Source organism: Austrofundulus limnaeus, unplaced genomic scaffold (genome assembly GCF_001266775.1).
Source record: "Austrofundulus limnaeus strain Quisiro unplaced genomic scaffold, Austrofundulus_limnaeus-1.0 Scaffold100, whole genome shotgun sequence".
In the NCBI taxonomy this organism is placed as follows: domain Eukaryota; kingdom Metazoa; phylum Chordata; class Actinopteri; order Cyprinodontiformes; family Rivulidae; genus Austrofundulus; species Austrofundulus limnaeus.
In genome coordinates this window covers 1185149-1208238 of record NW_013952502.1, presented here as the reverse complement: position 1 = coordinate 1208238, position 23090 = coordinate 1185149, and the positions used below count along the sequence as shown (strand labels likewise).

Here is a 23090-nt window from a genome sequence, read left to right as displayed (position 1 = left end):
ACACATCATCTGAGCTCCAGAATCTAGCAAACAGACATATACACTAATTAGGAGACTAGGGGTTCGCATAATTTTCTGTCTCTGCAGAATGGTGACCTGATTGTTGATTTAAGCTACAAATGTGATTTTCTTCCCACTGCACGGCCTCGCCAAACATAGCTCCTCAGTGTAGAGGCCAACAACACAGAGCCATGGGCCCCGAGATATCCACTAACCTGGCTGATGGTGCTCATAGCTCTCATGTAGCTCTCGTTTCGGGAGCGGAATTTAGGCGAGGCCAGCAGCCCTGCCGGGTCCAAGCTGTCCAGGCTCCTATTGATGGAAACCTCGCTCACCGCCCGCAGATAGCTGTGACTTCGGATCTGCAGCTTGGGTGAGTGCTCTGTGGAAATTCTGCCGCAAGAGAAGGGGAAAAAGGATGGGTAGATAAAAAAAAAAAACAATAAAATATTTGATAAAAAATAGTATTACAGGTAAAGAAAGAATGAAATGTTTAAAATGTGCTTTTTAGCATATTTTAAACCTAAATGTAAGGAGTCACTTATCTAATCAACAAGCTACAGAGAAACACTTGGAGAGGTTTCAGTCTCCTTGAACTACCTCATAAGCACTTTCTAAAACACTTAACTCAAYTTTGAGAACACTTGCATTCCTATCAGGAAAGATAAGGCAGAGTATGTGTGCCTATAGAAAGCTCTTAATTTATAGAATTTTGTAAAAAAAAAAAACAGACACAAAAAAGGCTTACAGATTGACACGTACAGTATAAGATAAGATAAGATAAGATAAGATAAGACAAGATAAGACTTTATTGATCCCACAGTGGGGAAATTTCCACATTAAAGCAGCTCAAAACAGGACAGGATGAGATAGAATAAAGAAAGATAAGTAAAAGAAAAACAACAAAAAACCACTATACTCGTGATATATAACAATGTACATATACCTAGTACAGTACATAAATTAATATATACGAAGGTGCATATTAGTGATGGTAGTGTAGGTGTATCATCTCTCTACAGAAGATAAATACTGTAGGTGTCTCATTAGCTGCAGCCTGATTGCTCAGCATGCTTCTCACCTATGTGCACCCACATGTTTGAATAAGTGCGAAGGACTGTGGCTGTTTAGGTTGCACAAAAACTGGGTGGAAGTCAATAATCGGGGTTAATTAAACTAAATATGACTTGTTCGCATCTGGATGTATATGGCAGCCAACCAAGCCAACTTATGAAAAACAAAGTAAAATGAAGGAACTCAATGCAGGGCAAAAATTAGATTCTTAAATTAACAGTAAGGACCAAATGTGGATTTTTTTCTAATAATTTGGCCTCTTGTTTTCATACACAAAGATGTAAGAACATCACATAGAGTTGTGATGTGCAGCTCCTGCTCTCTGCCTCCAGGTCAGATCTCTTTAATTATGCATTTCCTTCTTAAAATAGAGCTCGGTTGCCACAGCAAAGCAAACCAGATTAGTCATCCCTGGATGGAACATCGGAAGATAAAGGTGCACCGGAGGGATGCGCTATTAAGATCGGAATAAGGGTGTCGAATCGGCAGCTATTAGTTCTCAAACTTATATCCATTTAATTCAACTCAGATTGTTTATCAGTTCAGTCTTTTAAAATTAGAATTTTACAACAGGATGTGTTATTGCTGTGCTTTTAATGCATACAACTCCAATCCTAAAAAGTTGGATTTTGTGTAAAATTTTGATAGAAATAGAATGCAATGAATTGCAAATTCCATAAACCTATATTTTATAAACAACAAATCATAGTAAACATAACTGTTTAAAGGAAGAAAAACATATTGTCTAGATGGGAGCATATTTTGTTCTAAAGTCYGAAAACTCTGCATTTATGGTTTCTTTCTAGATGTCCAGATGCTCATGTCAGAGGCATTAATGCACCCCCATACCATCAGAAATGCAGGTTTTTGAGCTGTGTGCAAATAACTGGCTCGATGGTCCCTCTCCTTTTTAGTATGGAGAAGGTGGCATCTGTGGTTCCCCAATAAATGTTCAAATTATGATTTGTATATCAACCTAACAGTTTTCCATTTTATCTCTGGCAAGTTAAAATGAGCTTTGACCCAGAAAAGACAGAATTTAACCAGCATTTTTAAAAACATTTGGATTATAATTTAAATGAACTTCATTCAAGCTTTGTTTCCTTAGATTCTCTCACAAAGCTCATTTAGGACCTCTGCAAGTCTGTTTAGACAATTTCTGATTTTTTTAGTTTAGTTTAAAAAGCACATTCATAATCATTTATTTAAAAATATTAGTAGCTGGATTTATCAAAAGGAAAAAATATGCTTGAACTGTTCATTTATTTTAAAAAAATCAAAGTTTTTTGTTCTTTATCAGTTTAACAAATTTAAAATAAAAGCTTCATAAATGAAGACATTCACTTATTGTTTATCTCCACACAACTGATCAAGACTTTTTATAGTTAAATGTGTGAGCACATAATACAAGAGACATGTATGCACAAATTATTTTTATGTTCTTAACTCGACATTTGTCTTTCAAATAACACACTCTACTTGTCCTTGACAAGCTTGTTTTACTTTGAGGCTTGTGAATACACTGCACACAAAAGCATTTAGCATGAAAATTGGATTAACTCGCTCTTAGAGCCAGCACCAAGAGGTGACTGAAATAACTGTCATTTTAGCATTTTTAGATTGACTTTGTTTTTCAACACTTGGTCCTAGCGTACCACTGTGGGTTTAAGTGACTTGAAATATGTCAGGCTGCCAATTCTTAGATTGGTAAAATGAAAGTAAAATGAACTTCATTCAAACTCAAACTCTGACAAACTCAGAGATACAGTAGCTGCGAATCATTTATACCAATCACAGATTTCATGTCAGTGGGGGTGATGCACAATCATTTATTGGAATCTGCATTCATCATATTTTTCCACATTTTTTTTACAAAGACATCAATGTTTAATTCCAACAAACATGACATTTGGTGTGATTGTGAAAATTTGCAAGTTTCCTTGTATTTTTGTGTCTCCAATTAGTCCCTAACAGTCAACGCTCAGCAAGACGCTACCTTTAAGGTTTATCTGTTGGAACTAATGACTTTACAGAAGATCTTTCTCTGCTATCATTAAAAAAATAATGTGGTTCAAAGCCGTTGCTTTCTATTAATAGAATTCTCTTGATYGCAAATAATCTTCTTCCAAATCATCTTTATCATTCCTTTTGGTCTGTTCTTGTTTCAATTCTTTATTTCTTCTGCTTTTCCCGTCTCACTCTGTCTTTCATCATCCTTTAGGTTTTACATAAAACCCTAATTTAGTGAGTTGAAGGAGGAAAGGAAAGTTACGTCTTCTTAGTGAGACTGGAAACAAACATGATGAAATCTACTACAGGTAGGGGGTAAATTAAACATTGGCAAAAAGAAAAACAATTCTGTTTTGTTTGAGCTGTTTTATAGCGCCAGAAATTGTCAAAGTGATTCAAATCCTTGGTATCTGTGTATCATGTGTTGGATAAAAAGAAATACTTTAATAAAACACTATTGTTTGTTCTACTGGAGGAGAGTAAATAAACTGCACAACATTTCAGAGGCAGTTCCAGGTTAGACGAGGACAAAATGGTCACAGACTGTGTTCTGAAACATATGCAACAAGAAAACTGATTATTTAATCACTGTGGAGYGCAACAGACGTGAGCCCGCTTTTCAAAAACAGTATGAAAACAAGTTGTCAGCAGCTCCCGACTCATTCTCTATCTCCAATGTGCAGCGCTGCAGTTTGGTTTGTTTCACTGGGTTCTATCAAATGATGATGGCGTTCCCCGGGACTCACTAAAGTCATTAGTGGGCCCCAAGCTGTGCCGCATGTTCTTATATAAGATTGTGCACTTGTGTTTGTGCTAACAGTAACAATGACTGGGCATACACTTGTGTTTTCCCCCTCACATAGATATGATAATGTAGTTTTTTATTTTTATTTTTTTTTATTTTTTGCTGTTTGAATGAGTTATTATGTAAAATGTTTCCATTTAGAATGAGTGACAGATTCAATGCTAAATTAATAACAATACTTTTGTTAATGTAGAAAAACGGTTTTTACTGCTTCAGAAATATCAGATGGTGCACTCCTGTAACAGATTTTTGTCTCCACTCAACGTTAGTCATCGTGCAAATGTTAGCAGCAAAGTGACTAAAGCAACYTTTTCTCCTAAAGATWAGAAATATTTTCCCTCATTAATTTCGTAACTCTTACTGTGGACTTATCAAAGTACCTGATGTATGCTTTGTCACTATAGAATAACCAAGATCAAGAGACAGTATTTAGATTATTCAATGAATGTACTCAATGTTATCATTTTCAGCCAACTCATGATGAATCTTTATTTTCGTTTAGGGTCTACAGCAGGCATTTTAATTTCTATTTGTACACAAAATGTTTTAACTCAGCAGTTCATGCCTGCTTAGGCTGTGGAGGGAATTTACCACTTGGTGATCAGCCTTACAGAACAGTCATTTAGAGCTGATTATATTCTGGTGCCAGGTCAAACTGCACTTTTCACTGATACAAGCCTCCTGCTTTGACAAAAGCTGGCACATTGTGTGATGAGTGTTTTAATATGCACTGTATGAAAACATTCTCTCTTTACCTTAAAGTACAAACATTCTGTTTTTTGGACTGTGGTGAATAACCTTTTAAAATTTTATGAAATTTTATCAACATTTTGTTATGAATTGATGAAAATTGCCAGTTTTGTCCTGTTTCACGTGCTGTTTTAGATGCTACACTGATGGGTTGGCAGCTAAGTTAAATGACTGAATTTTTTTCCATCTATTTAAACATAAACTATATTATAAWAGACACAAAGAATTGCATATATTTGGTCAAAATGTTGCTGATGAAAAGCTATTGCTTTGTAACTACTATTATTACTACACTTCAAAATTTCCACTTATTCACAAAGAAGTCAAACTGTAAGCTGAAGTCAGCTTCTTAACAAAAACAGAAATGGGGACCTATGAGMTTTTATGAATTCAAGCTGTGAAACCAAATGTCTTACAGGCCAACAAACAATAATAAAATGGTCCAGTAATATATCACTTCTTTATACTACTACTTTGAGCAAGAGAAAATGTTTGATAATGTTCTCAATGTACAGTGAATTTCAGAAGAAATTTACATCTATATGTTTAATGATTTTAATTTTTTGTTCAATGTGTTAGACTGAAAAACTAAAAAGACCAAGTAGTATGATCCAAAGGTGATTAGGTAAATAAGCTGCAAATATAAACCATATAGTAACGGTTTCTATTTTAGTTTGTTGACTTTCTCATTGACTTTTTTCTTTTGTCTCCTGCTTTTTTTTTTCACTGAGCTGTTTGACATGACGTCATTACAACTAAACCTCAAACAGTATATATGTACAGACCTACAGGAACATCATAGACACACACAACTGTACTGAATAAAATGAGTAGCTGGATGGCAGATGCACAAGAACTGTTGCATAAACATACTACAAAATGTCACTTTGTCTAGAGCAGGGGTCTGCAACATTTTCAATCAAAAGAGCCATTTCTGCTCCTTGTCTCACTAGCTATGTTTACAGTTCTTTGATTGGATTGAAATGTAGTCGGATTAAATACACATGGGCACAATCCGATCATGACGAGTGTTTACATGCAMCTACATGCAGTGTTTACATGCAGGCTTTTATTCAGAATAGAAGCACTGATATGCACAGTTGTTAACTTTCCCTAAACAAAAACCCCAGAAAAAAGTTATACTTTCGTCATGAAGATAAATAAACAGCTTCTGAGCTCAGAATGGACCTGTGACAGGTTTTAATAATGGTTGAGACGTTACTGCACTCCCTGGTTGAGGCGCAGGTGATGCGCTGACTTTTTTTYYTTTTTTTTTGCGAAGCAGCGCAGGCTGTGTGTCTTCMGTCTTTATTAAATGAGAAAACAGGAGGAAAAGTTCTGTGCTGCTGGACACTACAGCGCTGCTGTCCCTCCCTYCATGAAAGAGCAGAAACCGCTGGATGAAAGTCAGCAGACATGCGCAGTCAGGTCAGTTTTCCACAATCAGAATAAGATGATCAGATTAAGTGTTTACATGCACGCTGTTTGGATTATCAATCGGCATAAACCACCTCTCTCATTTCGATTACAAATTCATTCGGATCGAGCTGAATGGGGTCAGAATAATCCGAATGGGGTGTTTACATGACGTATTTTTATTCCGAATGGCCGTTTAATCCGATTACTTATGTCCATGTAAACGTAGATATTAATTAAATGTGTTCAGAGCCACAAAATAAGCTACAACTGTGATCATCAACTGGTGGTCCGCAGGCCTTTTCGGGAACCTTTACGGTCAGTGGAGGTGACATAATAAAACTAAAAAAATATTATTATTATTATTATTATTATTATACACATCAGGACAAATGAAAAAACGTATTTATGTAAACAAGAAAAATACCATAATAGTTTATATCGAATTTCATAAAAACTAATACAACTGAATTATTCAGGTATTTTTCCCCCCAATTCTTATTATTATGTAGTCTTCAAATTATTTAAAGGTAACTCTGATGGATTTGAGAGAAAGATCATAGAAAAAAATGGAATATTTAAGTAAACAACAGGCTAACATGAGCTAATATGTTTTACTTTTCGTATTAGTAGTATTGCTTGTATATTTGCATTCAAATTGATTTGTGTTGTGGGTATAAAAACAAAAAATATATATATTCTTTAAATTCCTTAAATAGCCACTGCAGAGGGACCAAAGAGCCACATGTGGCCCCAGAGCCACAGGTTGCAGACCCCTGTTCTAGAGGGAAAAAAATCCCCCGAAATCTGAGTGAATCACTTAAAAAGGCTTCCCTCTCAGCACACACTCACTTGAGTGTAGTCATCTCGGTGAGAGACGGCTGTGTGGCCTTCAGGTAGCTGGCTCGTCGTGCCTGCACTTTGGGCGAGGGTTTGGGACTGCAGTCTGAGTCGCCGCTGTCTTCCTCAGCCATTGCCTTGATGTAGCTGCCGCTGCGCATTCTCCGGCACGGGATCTCGTCATCCTTCCCCAATGGAGAGAAACCACTCCAATCATCCTGAGGCACCTGCAGAGAAGAGACGAGATTAGTTTAAAAACTTGTTTACACTTGGAAGCTTCAACAGATCCGAGTATGACTACAACAAAGTCAAATAAACTCTATGCAAATCTGTGCATAAGGCTTACTTAAAAACATTCAGCAATATTAGTTACAGCATCAGCGCGAGGACCTGATCGTACCATTAGCCTGACAGTTCCAATGGTCTTCTTCAGTTTGTCCTGTGAYAAGTCCTGCATATCAAATCTAGGGGAATTAAGCATTGTGACAAATTTTGCAGTAACCTGGCCTGTGTCTGCTCTCCTGGCTTTTCACACTCTCTAATGAAGGGAAGAATAAAAGAAGGCATAGCCATCTCCGAACCCTAATCTAAAAGAGAGAGGGAGTCAAAGACAGCAAACGTGAAGAGAGAGAGGGACAAAAAAACAAAGGGGGTTTTGTTCAGGAGAGCCACTGCAGTCCCAGTGTGAGTGGCTGTTAGGGCACCAACTCTGAAGAGAAAGAAATGAGATGAGGTTTCTGAGTGGGAAAAAGTGCAAAAGGGAAATTTTCAATGGACTGCTGCTTAGGTAGGAAACCAAGCTGACCTTATTGTCAACAGCAACTTCAGACTCTGTTTGCATCTTGGTAAGGACAAAGTTTACAACATAGTCAAAAGAAATGCAACTTTCCAATTGCTTCTTAAAGTAAAATGTAACAAATGAAAGATACTGTAACTCTGGAAGAAGTGCTATAGTGCACTGACAAACCCCTTTATTGACTGACTGACTCAGATTTTTAAGTTGTTAAAGTTCACGGTCATACAGAAATTTCTCTGCTTTTTATATTCTGCTCTTGTTCATTTTAATCCATGCTTTTGTCTATTGCCTTTTATTGCTCCCTTTTTGTCAATAGTGTGCTCACTCACACGTGATATGCCTGTCTATTCTTTCTGCTTTGTCTTTTTGTTTCTCCAGGCTTATAGTTTTACCTCACCTCAGTCTGAGGAAACTTATGGAAATGGAAAAAATATGTATTTTTTGTTTCTTTCTGAAAATAGAAAYGAATATGCGTGACCCAATGTGCTGATGTGTCAGAATGCATGTGTCTCTGTGTTGCTGGAGTGTGTGACGACAGGGTTAAGGGAAATGGAGCACCTTTTTTAATGTTTTCCTCAGTTTATGTCAGCTGAACTTACTCTGATCTCACAGTGGCACCATACTGACTGACTGTGACCAAGACGTACGCACGATCAGTCATGCTGCTGCTGCTATGACCACCCAGTCCTGACAGCTGGGCAAATGTAGTTCAATGTGACAGCGTGCCATTCAAACACAGATTAAATTTGTGTTTTAAATCTTCTTTTCTATACATTGTACTGTAAAAATAAAGACAGTAGGATGAACTGAACTTGCTGGATTATGTAACAGAAGGTTATTGAATTGATTTTCTGGTAAAAAAAAAAAAGGTAAATACTTTTATCCTCCTGTGACTTTTAATATACTGCAAATTCCAGATGTCAAGGCATTAAAACATGTGTGTATATACTGACATTTCAATGCACATGGACACAAAAGAGCRGATGTCATGGAATGATTTAAGGAACAAAATTTATGAAAATATACAAAAGAGAAAAAAAAACACAAGACCAGTGATCAAGGGAATGACAGGATGGGTTTTCGGGGCATAGCGTGTCCGATCAGTCTGTCTAACTCACACAGACATGCTGTACATGCACATTCAAGCCCAAAACAAACAAAATAAATGGATGAATGAAACAGCAACTRGTTTGATACACAATATGTTAGAAGTGGGGCTGTGGCAACCATCCTACCTGTAGGAAATGGCAAGTGCGTCCCTGCTCGGCTTTGACAAGAGCTTTATCTAAGTTGACAGAGGCCTTTTGGTAGACCTCCCTCGCTCTGCTTACGGTCAGAGTAGAGGACCACGAGCTCTTCTTTAGCTGAACTTGCCCATCAAGTGGACCCATCAGCGGCAGAGTTCCACTGCTGCCGCCGGAGCACGTAGAGCACTTCACGTCRTTGTTGCTGCGCGACGTCTTCAACGACTGGGCACTGATCGTGTTGTACGACTCCATGAAGTATTGCGACTGGGACTTGTCCGGGTGCCGTCCAATGGTCATGACCCCGGAGGGCATGGTTCCACCGCTGCCCCCCTGTTGGTGATGGTAGAGACACACCTCTCGGTCGAGCGTGTCGTCTGAGCTCCAGTATCCTGATATGGCGGTGCGCATCTTGGGTTCTGACTTGGAGCGGTCTTTGCTCTTGCTGCGCTTGCTGTGCTTTAGGGTGCCGGAGCATGAGGGAGGATCGTCAGTACTTGATTTGCTGCCATTCATCTTCCCACTCCCTCCTCCACCTCCAGACCCCGAGGGCCCCTCTAGAGAGTGGGACTTGGTGAAAAGCTTCTGCACAGAGTGGACAAGGTGGCGGATTCGACCAGGGCTGTCACTGCGTTGGTGCTCCACTGCAGTATGCTTGTACTGCAGCGTGTGGTAGCCTTCACGTCGCAATGGCGCTTGTGTCTCAAACTGTTCCAGCAAGTTGGACGGGACGCGATTGTTGTTGGTTCCTGCGGTCCCCTTACAGCTCCCTGCTGGCCCAGTGTAAGGCACCACAGCACCGCACTCTTCCTTCAGCTCGTGGTGAGAGCTGTAATGTCTCCGAGGGAAGGTGCAGCTGGTCAGATCGGGATAGGCACTGCACTCGGGCTGAAAGGYATTCCGCTGGGAGTAGCAAGGGTGGTCAGCGGGATGAGTCTCCCCCTGRTTGAGAAAGTAGGACCGGCGATCCGAGTGTCCCAGAGTCATGGAGTCGTAGGAGGGGTCGCAGGTCACAGTCTGGTGACTGCGGCTGCTGGACAGGCCTTTCATGGTCATCATGGGCGAGACAGCTCGCACGTCCAACTGTCGCAGCTGAAAGTCTGCACAGGACCCCAATCTGGCTCTACAAGAAAACACACAGCCGTGACATTAAACAAAGAGGGAGAAACAGAAAAAAAAAMCTTTTTAAACAGCTTAAGATTGCACTCATAAAACATACTACATCGCATTTTGCATCAATCTGAAAAAGGCTTATTTTGACACTCTTTCATGGATGAGAAATCTTGATGAAGGCTGAAACTTTTCCTTCTGTTTTCAGTCCTTTATTTCTGTCTTTCAAAACTTTAGAAGTGAAATCCCTAAATATAGATGCCACATGCTACGATGCCCCTGACAAGCATATCTGTCCTCAAGCTTCCTCACATTTTAGTGTTTGGTCTGGAAGAATACAATATAAAAGTGACAAGGGATCAAGCACAGAGAGAGACAAAGTGTGCCCTGTATTTATTCATGTGTACCGTAAAACTAGGCACCCCAGTAGCTCTAAAAATTTATAAGAAACTGGGGATGGGATGTAGACTTACTGTACATCTGCTTAATGTKCACACATGCACATCCCTTCCTACCTACAAATGCAATAAATGATGACAGCATGATTGTACACTTTCAGTCTATGCCTTTCGTTTTTCTGGAAGGAAAGTACCCGACCAGTAAACCTCCCACATAGCTTCGGGAGAAAAGGCAGTCGGAATAAATGACCTCCCTCTCACACGGTGTCACAAAAACAACTGCATCCATCAGCGCCTTTAAACTGCTTCCCTTAATCATCTGAGGCTGGGGCTGGCTAGCTGCTGGACCCACACTGTTTCCAATGGACTGAAGGTGAAGGTAACAGGACAAAAAAAAGGAGCACAGTGTAACACAACGACAACAATGTGGTTGAGCCTCAGCGTACAACTCATTACCACAATTCACAACATAACTTAAACTCAAGCTAAAAGATAAATAAATTAAATATTGGAGGGCAACAGGGAGAAAACAACATGTCAGCCAGAGTAGCATGTCAACTTTGTTTTTAACAATTAGAGGACAGAGTATAGGTCAAACACAAGATCTACTTGTGTGCATGAATATAAAGTGAGTTGCATTTATTATTTTCTTGAACTATAAACCGGTGCTGGATTAATTGAAAAAAATGGGAAGTGATTCATACAATTTCATTGTTAATACCAGAGCAGAGGATTAAATCWTTCGGGAAAGAGAACTAAGCTAATATATTAAGCTTCTGTTTCATTGTAAAAGCAAGAAAAGAAAAAAAAAAGGAAAACATAGTGGTTACAGTCCACCCCACCTGTAATACAGCCATACAAATACATCACTAGGACACGCATTCCTTGCTGAGTTTTTGCTGAGCTGAGTCCAGCTAAAAAGGTATTCATCGTATTAGACAGAGATCCCTTCTGTTGGTTGCTGAAGCACACAATGTGACCTAAATAAAAGGTCCTCGCGGTGATCTACAGCCATGAGTTTGTGGCACAGCTGTCTACAGCACTACACTAAAGCTGAAAAGCTGAAGTTGGGTCATGTGGACTATCTTCCTGGGAACACACACACACACACACACACACAACAAACAAACAAAAACACACACGGGCACACGCATACAGAGCACCTGACAGGCTGCATGCTGAATTTAGATGCTGCTAGCTTTTTCAACAGGTTTTGGTTTWATTGCAACTGTCAGGCATGGCTTACTGTTACAAACGCACATAAAGCTGTGGTCGTGCATTATGACCATCACAGCTGACTGACCCATTTGTGTCGCAACCTGTCTGGTTAGATTTCACCTTACAGCACTTCAAAAACTGGACAGGCCTCTTTGAAGAATAAACTATTTCAGCCTCAGTAATGGAGTGAGGTTTTAGTTTTAGTTCATCTTTCCACAGAAGTTGCTCATTAGCCCTTTGTCTTTCACAGCTTAGAAATATATGCATATACAGTATATTGGCTTTACATTATATTGGACTTAAGAGGGAATTTATTTTCACATTAAATGCTAGGAGTTAATTGAAGTGCCACAAACTTTTTTAATGCTGCAGTTCCTTATCTTCCAAAAGCTATATACAGTAATAGGCCTCTTAATGCCAACAGAATATCCATGGAATTTGTGTTAAATGTGATTACAGCTATACAAACTCAACAAACCTCAAGTGATTACAAACTTTTATTTCATGTCATGAAAGAAAAAAGTTAGGTTATGCAAACTTTTTATTTACTGAATTTGAAACTATCCCTGAAAAAAATGCAAAGAATCTGGTCAGACCTAGAAAGCCCTTTATTCCCTGCACTGAGTCAACAATGCACTTTTCTTCTTTGATTCAGATATGATAAACGGAGTCCAGAGTGTTTCTTTATCCTTTCATCTTACACCCTATAAACAATTACACAGTCCTAGAGGGGTTCAATCCATCTTTATTGTTCTTTACTTCACCTTGAACTTAGAGACTCCCTAAGGCAAGTAAACAAATGTGGCGTTAAAATGCAAAGTAACATTTACTTATTTCACCGAATCTTTAAAGGAAGCAGAGGAATCAATAGTGCGAGAGGGCTGTTCCTGCTTCTCCTTGCTGACAAAATACAGTAGAGGCCTGCAGTAAGGACCGCAAGTGGCATGTTTACACTGCTATTAAACTGTAAGGAAGTCCAGGATTATATAAAGTCGCTCAGGCCTTTAAAATTCCCAAGAAAAATCGCCTTGATCAATCTCCCTTCAGAAGTTGAAAACATAAAKAAATTCATTTTATATGGCGATTGTAGATGATACTCATCAACACAAGTGTGTGTTTCAGTGTTTTCATGGAAGAGTAAAGAGGAATCACACTTTACCTCCAGTTTTTATGTCAAATAAAGTTATTTTTGATCCAAGAAATATTTTTATGGACAGGCTAATGGATGATTTGACTGTAAAGAATGAATACATGGATGAGAATGTTTACTCAAAGACGCACATGCAGCATAGTTTTGTGGCATGCTTATTTATTGGATTGCACTCAAGCAAAAGATAAAAAAAGCTGTTTACTTTGATGTGAGCACCTGAAAACCAGATTCGTCACAGTGGTTTTTAATTAACTCAAAAATTTAAAATGTCCAAGACATGAAGTTCTCTCTTTTTACCCTATGAAATTTGGGGGGAAATGACTTTTTTAAATATATAAATAAATTATGCACTGCAATAAGCATAAATCATTTTTCCAAAATGGATGAGTTAAAGTGGTGAGCAAGCACTGACCAGATATCCAAAAACATTTGTTGAGAAATTCTGAGCTACTTGTATAAAAGCTCAGCAACGTCAATGAAACACCACAATTAATTATGGTCTGTGGGATGCCTTTCACATCATGTCATTATCCACAGATCTCAGGCCAAACTGATGTCACGTCTCATGATTACAACATATTTACCTTCAAATAGAGTTTTAATACAAAAACATTTTACTCTATCATGGCATACTTAAACAGTCTCTGCAGACTGTATTCAAAGCAGTAAATGAAATATCAGGTTGAATATTTTCTCAATACATTCTACATAATAAGACAGACAAGTATTTACAGTCTCTTTTTTAACAATTCTGAATAATTTAATGCTAAAATAACCGATTTCTGCCAACTGCGATTGTTGCACTTTGTGACTACAAGCCTTCATGGATGAATTGATGTTCCTGGTTTCTATAAAACAGCTCCTTTGTCACGACTAACGACCAAATTATAATTAGGCTGACTGTCAGGGCCCTTTCTGAGAAATGGAGTGGATATGTGGAGTTACGGCTCAGGAGCAACTCAACACATCCTAGAGACAAATTCCTCCAGTGATGAGGTCTATTTGAGCAAGGTAAACAAATTAACAAAGGCATTAAGTCGAGGGAAAGCATTGTGTTGTCACAGAGACTCTTGCTGTTTACCTGAAGAACTTTAACAAGGAAAAAGAGCAAAAAAAAAAGTATGCACCAAGATGCAACAAGAAGATAACATTTTTATCAATTAGGTCCCAAAAGGGTATTTTGGTCATAAAAATATACCAGAATTACAGATATATACATGAAGATTTTTAGTGCCAAAAATATATTACTTCAATTTTTCATGATGAATGTATTCATTCAGGAATCTCTTGATCTTTAAAAGGAAAAACAGATTAAAGTGAGCAGCTCTGACACTTGGCTTTGACTCCATAACAAAAGGCCATGACTCCAGCGAGATTGCTTTTGTACGGTTTAAGGTTGCATCCATCATGGGCATACAGCAGAAATCAAGGAGAAGGATGGCAGCTCAGATTTCTGCTTTTCATTTTAAAGGTTACATTTACAGTCAGATAAAAACAACAAAAGTTACTTTTATAATGGYGGTGATGTGGTCTCTTGGAGCAGTTAACTCACATTTGATTATATATTGCATCCTGTAGGGGGAGAATAAGGTAAAAGACAAAAAATCTTCAAGGTTAGATGTTGAGTTTCAAAATAAATGTTTAGTCAGCTCACCAGCTAGCTAGGGGTGTCCCGATCCAGAATTTTTGGCTCCCGATACAATCAGATTTTTTTAATGATTCCGATACTGATCCGATAGCGATCCGATAGCTTTATTTCTTTCCAAGTGACAAGGTTGGTTGTATTAAACCGCGCCCTGCTGTTCCCACCACGACAAACATCCAGTTTGCAGATTTCGCAAGAGGCAGTTTCAGCATCATCGTTTTCCATTGAAAAGTGTTCCCACACTGTGGACATGTTTGCACACTTGTGTGCGTCTTGACTTCTTAACAGCAGTTCTAAACAATGATGATGCTGAAAACTGTCGTGAAAACTGGATCAGCCCAATCACAGGATTAAATCCGATTCTACCTGATTTTCAAAAAATGGCCATATCTGCCACCGATACCGATACTGAGTATCTGATAGGGACATCCCTACAGCTAGCTCCTGATAATTATTTAAGAGTGCTGTCATATCCAAGAATAATTCTCTTTGCCAGCCTCAGCTTCACAAAACATTTTCTACATACAACATAAGCGAGTCTATTTKTGATGAAATTCTACGTAGTAGACTAAATTAAATCTATTCATCATCACTGTTGTTTTTCCCTCCTGTGTTTTAAGGTTGATTTTTTTATGGTTTCAATTTCTTTTATTTTTTTCAGTTGTAGGTCAAAACAAAATGGGATAAAAAGCAACAAGAGAGACAAACACAYGAGGACTAACTGATTATAGATGTTGCCCAAAAGCCATTTTAGAGGATAATAATGCCATATRAATAAAAGGTCACCTTAAGCCTTTCAAACCAATCTATTTCCACCAACCTTGATATTGCAGAATATGAGAAATGACTATTTTCCTTCTTGATTTCTTTTTTCATAATAACATTCAATAAAGCCATCCATAAAAGCAGTCAAGGAAATTGGAAGAGGTAGGACAGCATCACCATAGAAACAAAATGGATTTCTTCTGAAAGACAATCTTTTTTACCCCAGTTAATGAGAACTTGTTCGTACCAAAAGCTTTGGGATCAAATGCACAAACAGCAGCACAAGTCAGCATTTCAAGTGTTTTATACCTTCGTGTATTCACAGGGCAGGCAGGAAAATTGAAAAAGAATCAGCATTACGGAAAAAAAACCTTCTGATTATTTACAAAAATACTTTTTAACTTTTATTCATTAAAATAATATTGTAGAATACTCTAAAGAATTAAAAAATAGGATTTCTGGCCAGTGAGGATCAGAGCTGAGTAAYCAGTTGTCTGTCACAAAAACACTATTTGTTCCAAATTTTTAGTCAATTTTTTTTAAAAGGTACATAAGAAAACTGAAGGACATAAAATTTTTATTTTAATACGAACAAATTGATTCTCAGAGAGATTTTGGCTGAAACAGGTGATCAGCTGAAGGATGATGTTTCTCTCAGTTCCTGTGTTATGCATTTTCTGGATTTGTTTATTTTTAATTAACACATTTTCAGATTTTATTGTCTGTCACTTGCTGTAGTTTTAATAAGTCCTAAAACATCTTTCATCTCTACTTGTCCACTTTGTCTTTGAACWGTATGCTGTCATGGCCATGAACAAGGACTAAACAGAAAACTTTAAAAGACTTTCTTAAAGCCAGATGAACTGATGATCAAGACCACCTAAACAAATACAAAAGTATGGGTCTTTGGTAAGAAAATAATAGATGGTCTAAAACTTTCATAGAAGATTGTATTTTTCTCATTGTGTTTCCTATGAATGATTAGGGAAACTTTGCACATCACAGCTTCTTTAAAAATGAGGCAAAACATTCATAAAGCTGTTCTGATCCTGTCAACAAACAGGCTCATGAAGCACCAGGTAAACAGCATCTGCCTGTGTTTGGATATAAACTTTTCCTCTCTGTGCTTACACAGAGTAGTCACAGTTTTATTCTCTCTTAAGTATCATGAAATGTAGGGCACAAAACTCCAGACTATATGGAAGTATTGAGTAAAATGAAAAAATGGAGTCTGTTTGTGTGTATTTGAGCATCTCTGTGCAGGAGATACACAACCCGCTGCTCCCGCATTCATCAACCGCAGCCATGACCCCCACATGTGAAAATGTTGCTAATGCTGRTAACGTCAGCGTTCGGCTTGCATCATGTTCCTATTTGTGGCATTTCAGCTGCCATCATGCACTTGTAGCACACAATAAGGATGCCACTTTGTTAAAACTACTATTTCCAGACATGCAGAGAGACTGAACATCCATCCATCCATTGCCACTGCCCATATCTGAAGGAAAAAACAAACAACTTTTTACCGCCTGTTTTCACAATCTTATTTAACTGGTCACTACTCATRGTGACCAAGTGTGGATTTAGGAAGTGACAGATAAACAGGGATCTTTGYCTTGCAGCTTAGCTTCCTTTTCACCCCAATTATTATTTGGTGTCTGAATATGTACAAATGCAATCTATTACGCAAACTGTGTACATTTTCTGCTTCCTCCATGAGCGATCTATTGCTCTTTATTCACTCTCTACCAGTTTAGAAAAAAATACAAACTTGCATTCACTGCAGTAAAATCATGTCACGTGCATGCTTTTTGGCTATACAGTATGCACAGTATAGTCACTTGCCAGTGTCAGGCAGCATCCATATCAAACAATGCCCGAGGTGAACACAGTGTCAGTTAATTACATGCCAGGAAACAGAGCCAACCATAAGTGCACACAGCTAATGTGTTATTATGCTTTTAGCTAATGCAGTCTAAATTCCTAATAAATGTGTCCTGCTATAGAATTTATTCATGTTAATTAGACTTTGGTTGCAGAATAAAGATTAAATATTATATTAATAGCATGCTGGTATGGCCCAACACCAATTAAGATTTGCATTTGTTGTAACTGTAATGAAAACAGAAAAAGAAATGACTGCAAAAACTACTGAAACTTCAAGTGAGGAAACAAGAATGGATATAAGTTGTTTTGATACATCTACTCTGCAAGGCGATGCGCTTAACTTGTGAGGGCAGAAGTCACACACTGATAATGGGAGATACTTCCGTGTAAAGATGGGAACAAACTTGATGTCTCTTCTACACCGTGCGTGGCATGTCACATCAAGGACGCATCAACAGACGTTTGACRGGTCTGGGAGGGAGATTCAACTGAGCAAGGAGGAAGGGGGTGAGAGGGGTCTAACTATGTGTCTTCTCGCATGAGTCTTGGTGGACACGTATCTGCTGCGACATGCACAGACACGYGGCAAGCAGTTGCAAATCCAAACTCAACTCTACAAGCACAAAATGAACATGCTAACATACACAGAGGCTAGCATGAGTCATTCCAGCTCAACTTGTGTGCACATTGGGAAGATTTTATCCAAAATCCAAGCATACTGCATGAGCAGAGTATTGGAATATTAGTAGGTGAACAATGCTTATTGGAATCTGGTGACATGCAAATTTGCAATTAAATTAAAGTTTAAAGGGTAATGTCAACAGACTGAGCATTTTGTCTTACAAATTATCACATTTAGCTATATTCTATCCAAAATTCAAGACTAAGGTCCTATTGCTAAGCTCAGACTTCAGAAMAGAGGTCTTCAATTAAAATATAAGATATGAAACTGGATTCTTTCATCATTAATCATCTGTGTTCTTAGATGAAAATTTGTGTATATTTGCTCACAATTTGGGTTTATTTGTAGGAATTTTGTCAATTTAAATAACTTACTGTCTTTAAACGAGATAAATAGGGTTTTGACCCAATTTGACTGAAAACTTGAATTRAATTTTCTATTTTTCTCCTTTCTTTGTGAAAGGCAATGCAGATTTTGTCACTCGCTTAAGCTTAGTTTATACTGAACATCCTGTTAGACAAGATGTTCTGCAATGACAAATGGAGGGTTGATTTTTCTTTCCATATAAATGTAGTTCCGTCCAATAAATTTGTTTTTTCATTTTAACATTATGTCTGTCATTTCTACTATTGATATTAAATAAAAGAGATAACAGAGAAAAACAATTTATATATCTCAAATAAGATCATTGACGAATGTTCATCCAGCTACAGCTGTTTTATTAATGCCGTATTTTGTGTTATCATTTTCTCCATCCATCCATCCATCCATCCATTTCTTCTGATCGGGTCGCGGGGGCAGCAGCCTAAGCAGTGAGACCCAGACTTCTCTCCCCAGCCACTTGGGCCAGCTCGTCCGGGGGAATCCCAAGGTGTTCCCAGGCCAGCTGAGAGACATAGTCCCTCCAACATGTTCTGGGTCTTCCTCTGGGCCTCCTCCCAGTGGGACGTGCCTGGAACACCTGACCAGGGAGGCGTCCAGGAGACATCCTAACCAGATGCCCGAGCCATCTCAACTGGCTCCTCTCAACGTGGAGGAGCAGCGGCTCTACTCTGRGTCCCTCCTGGATGACCGAGCTTCTCACCCYATCTCTAAGGGAGAGTCCAGACACCCTGCGAAGGAAACTCATTTCGGCCGCTTGTATCTGCGAYCTCATTCTTTCTGTCACTACACAAAGCTTGTGRCCATAGATGAGGGTAGGAACGTAGACTGACTGGTAAACCGAGAGCTTTGCCTTCTCGCTCAACTCTTGCTTCACCACGACAGACCGGTACAGCGCCCGCATCCCCGCAAACACAGCACCAATCCGCCTGTCGATCTCCTGCTCCATTCTTCCCTCATTTGTGAACAAGACCCCGAGATACTTGAGCATACATTTTCTTTGTTTATTATTTAGCATTATTTAGTATTATTTAGTATATCTGGCTGCATAAAAAAGCAAATGTTCTGAAAAAAAAACTGTCATTTTTGGTGTAAACATTTGGCAACCAATCACAATTTTAAAAATATTTCTGTATAGAAAAATCTTTTTGCACAAGCTGGAAATAAGATTCTGCCATAACACAAATMAGTGATTCTTCAGGGTCATTTCTGATTGAACGGTCTTTACTTAGAAACAAACAGAATGTTCCGTTCTTTTCTTCCTCAGTAAAAGGTTTATGTTTAATGGTCTATTCTGGAGGAAAAAAAACATCTGCAGGTTTTTTAAGTTAAATGTCATATTTTACACAATGTTCAAAACATTCCTCCTAAATAATCAAGCTATTAAACTGGGTGACCATTGTGGGCGCAAATAATTTAGCAGTTCTTCCAGCCAGTCTTTAAACTTGAAACAAAACACCAAGTGTGTTAAAGGTGATTTGTTGATGAGYGCTTTATGAGCCACCAAATGAACTGGGAAATCTGCTGCTCATAGTCCAAGTTAAATTAGCTTCTCATTTCATGATTTGCTCAGGTACAGACAGATAACAGCCTCCAATTTACTGCTRTACTTAGGTGACACACACTAAATTAACAAACATTAACTTCCTGCTTATTAAATGCTATCCTTGGCATTCAGAAGTGAAGTCAGGGTCTCAGTTTTACTGAAGAGATCTCATCTCAAAATTAGACTTTAAAAGATAGAAATAAAGAAATTAATCAAACTCAGAGACTGTGTTATTATGAATTAATGAACTGGGGATGTTTGAATAACGTATTTCAAGTAAGTATTGCCCAGAGCTTATGATCAAAAGACCTCTTTAATATGAAAGCTTAAAAATAAATTACAATCTTTACTGAAAGCATCATGTTAGCTTGTATGGCACCTAAAATGTGCATGAGATTAGAAATGTCAAAACTGATTCTGCAACGCTTAATTGTCCCACAACTCAGTACCAACGCCGTCTTAGAAACAGCGACCTACTTATGCCGATGAGTGTTTATCAACGTTTTCTTTTCATACAAAATCTTTCATTAAGAGTCCCCAGCAGAATAAATGTGTCACTTGTGCGGTGATTTTATAAGATTCTCTTTCTGTGTGTATATTGTTWATCTGAAAGTAAAAACGAATACCTTGGAGTCAATGCAAAAACAGTTATATTCCAATATACATTTGCATGGCCAGTAATTTCTTCCATAAAACATTTTGTGTTTGTCTCACCTACAGCTGTTATCCATTATTTGGTCATTCAGTAGCGATCATTGCTCAGCTTCTAACCTCTGGGTGTCGCATTCTCCTCTGATTACCGACATCACCATGCCTTTCCTCCCACTGGCCAAGATTTACCTCATCTGATAKCCCCTAATTACACACTCGTTTGCTTCTTAATCTCCATAAACACACTCCAGAAAGCAGCTTGATGTTGTAAACTAACACTGCAGCTTCAATGAGTTAACATCATTTTTCTTAAGGTTAAACTGGGGAGTGTCGCAGTTCAGCAGGAGACCTGTGACACAATCTATGTCACCAACTCCGCTCTGATCCTCAGCTCAATGGCTTTAGAGTCTGTTGGAAAGGAGCATAACTTATTTTCAAATAGTCTTCAATGATGCCCTGAACTAAAGCCATGATACACTCTCCAACAGGCAGCTGTGTTTGCTTTAAATCCAGTTTTTTGGCAGACATGTTTGGCCTTAGAGTTTATGGTTGGCTTGCAAACAAGAGTTAAGAGATGGAGTCCCTCTTGAGATGAAGATAAAGTATCCTATCAGTGACAAGTCGACCCACAGTTGCTGAATTGGTATAAAATTGCAATTTTTGTGAATTTATTTATTTATTTATTTACTTATTTATTCATGTATTTGTTTGTTTATTTATTAAGTATTATTCATCCAAATTAATCCTGTATTATAACCACTTCTTGCAATAAAAAATTACATTTTAAAGAAGCAAAACTGGTGTGAAGAATTTGCATACTGTTGTTCCTTCAGTCAGTTTTGGATTACATGGTTAGGTCCACAAAAATACAATATTCTTGAGTGACCCAAGCTGTACTAGAAATACTACAGCTAGCTGCTGCTTGTCCTACTATTTGCACAAAACAAAACCATAAAAGTCCGTGCAAAAAAAAAATACATAGTATTTCTATGAAAGTTTTGTGCTTGAAAGTATTTTAAAACACCAGCAAACCACTTAGTCCTTGGCCACACCCATTTTCCTCAAACCAAAGAGCTATCTACAACAGGTAAAATGTTTTTATTTTGTTTATAAAGTACACAGAGTCCCTCTTAAAAAGTTCTGAATTAAGAAAAACATTTGTCTTAGTGTTTTTCCTCTGCAAATATGGTAAATTTGGTGAAAAACCAAAGTATTTGCTATAAATTTTGAGAAAATTTCAACTTATTCTCAATGAATAGTGAGCTTTTTTATAAGGACAGTGCTCCTTATAATTATGGAAATGGCAGAGCTGGTCTTTTGTGTAACCAGGGTGTGATTTGGCAGTTTTAGTATTTAAAAAAGAGGGGCTCCTCTTTCAGCCTATTTCTAATTTCTGTGTTTGTACATCCTCTCCCTTTCATGTCTTTGTTCCTCCCACCTGATGAGCGAGCTAAGAAAAAGGACTTGAGGCAACAGGCATTAAACAAATGAGACAACTTTACAGCTGTCATTTTAAAACACCATCAATTAAATATGACCAGTGGCACAGCTGCTTCATTTATTCTGTTTAGTTACAGCCTGCCATGCACTGCATTAACTCTGTCAGATAAGATGACGACATTGCAGTGCTAATGGCCACTTACATATTTACTTCTCAATAAAAGTGCATGTAGATTTTTATTTTTAATTATTTATTTTTTTACAAGACATCCTCATCCGCTAAACTATCTCTCATCACAAGCTTCATCTTTCCAACTGATGCATTTTTGGACCTGGGACATTATTTAACCTTGTGTCCTGAGATTTAACACCAGGTCTAAGACAGGAAAAGACAGCAGAGAGGAGACATGTCTTATGCATCAGGTATTGTGTAATTTGTAATAACTTTGTGGGCATTTTTACATGGAGAAGCAGGCAAACTACAGTGGTGTCATTTTCACTTTAACTGCATGTTCTACTCAGTACAGCTATTTGAAGCCTTTTACAAAACACTTCTATTTTTATTGTCTCTTTTAGAAGACAAGCAAAATGAGAATTTCCTTGTGTAAGACACAACCACCTGTTTTTCTGCAATGGTTTCTTGATGGATTTTCTAGTTGTCTGCAGAGAGTCTACTTGACTGTCATGGTTTGGTAATTATCATGAAATGTGGCCTTAGTTGTAAGACCTCATAACTGCAGGTGTGTGCTATTTTTTACAGTCTGTCCACTAGATTTAGATCCATCTCCGTACTCGTCTGAGTTATTATTAAGAAAACACGATGCAGATAGCTATATGATTTCTGAACCCAATCAAAAGACTCATAATACTTTTGTGAATGAGACATGACAATTTTTCATTTTTAAAAGAAAAAACTTTCAAAAACAAGTTTCCATTTTGTAATACTTACACATAGGATGGTAAAGAATACCAACTTTTAAGTGTGGAGTTTAACTCAGCTGTGTCRATGTGGAAAATGTATGTCAGACATTTCCAATTCCAAATCCTGCTGCTGGCAGCTCACATACACATCAATACGTCACAACTCCGAGCCACAAACTCAGCTTACCATTTCATATGTTGACTGCTACAACTGTTACAACCCCGAGCCTCCGAGCTGCCTCAGTCCTTTCAGAAATGACACCAAAACAACCTGAAGGCATCTCAGGACAAGCTTGAAGTGTTTTGTGAAGGGGGCCAAATGCTTGCAGCACAACATATACACACACACACATTTTATATT

General features: G+C 38.1%; 1 protein-coding gene across 1 annotated transcript in view; it reads right to left on the bottom strand.

Moving 5' to 3' along the window:
* Nucleotides 1-215: 215 nt before the first annotated feature.
* Nucleotides 216-23090, bottom strand: part of dlgap1b (discs, large (Drosophila) homolog-associated protein 1b) — a gene marked incomplete at its 3' end in the record, with an annotated part of 65935 nt that continues 43060 nt past the window's right edge. The window contains 3 exon segments of the mRNA XM_014013356.1: nt 216-393; nt 6908-7122; nt 8927-10058. Of these exon segments, the coding sequence (XP_013868810.1) occupies nt 216-393; nt 6908-7122; nt 8927-9994 (1461 nt within the window).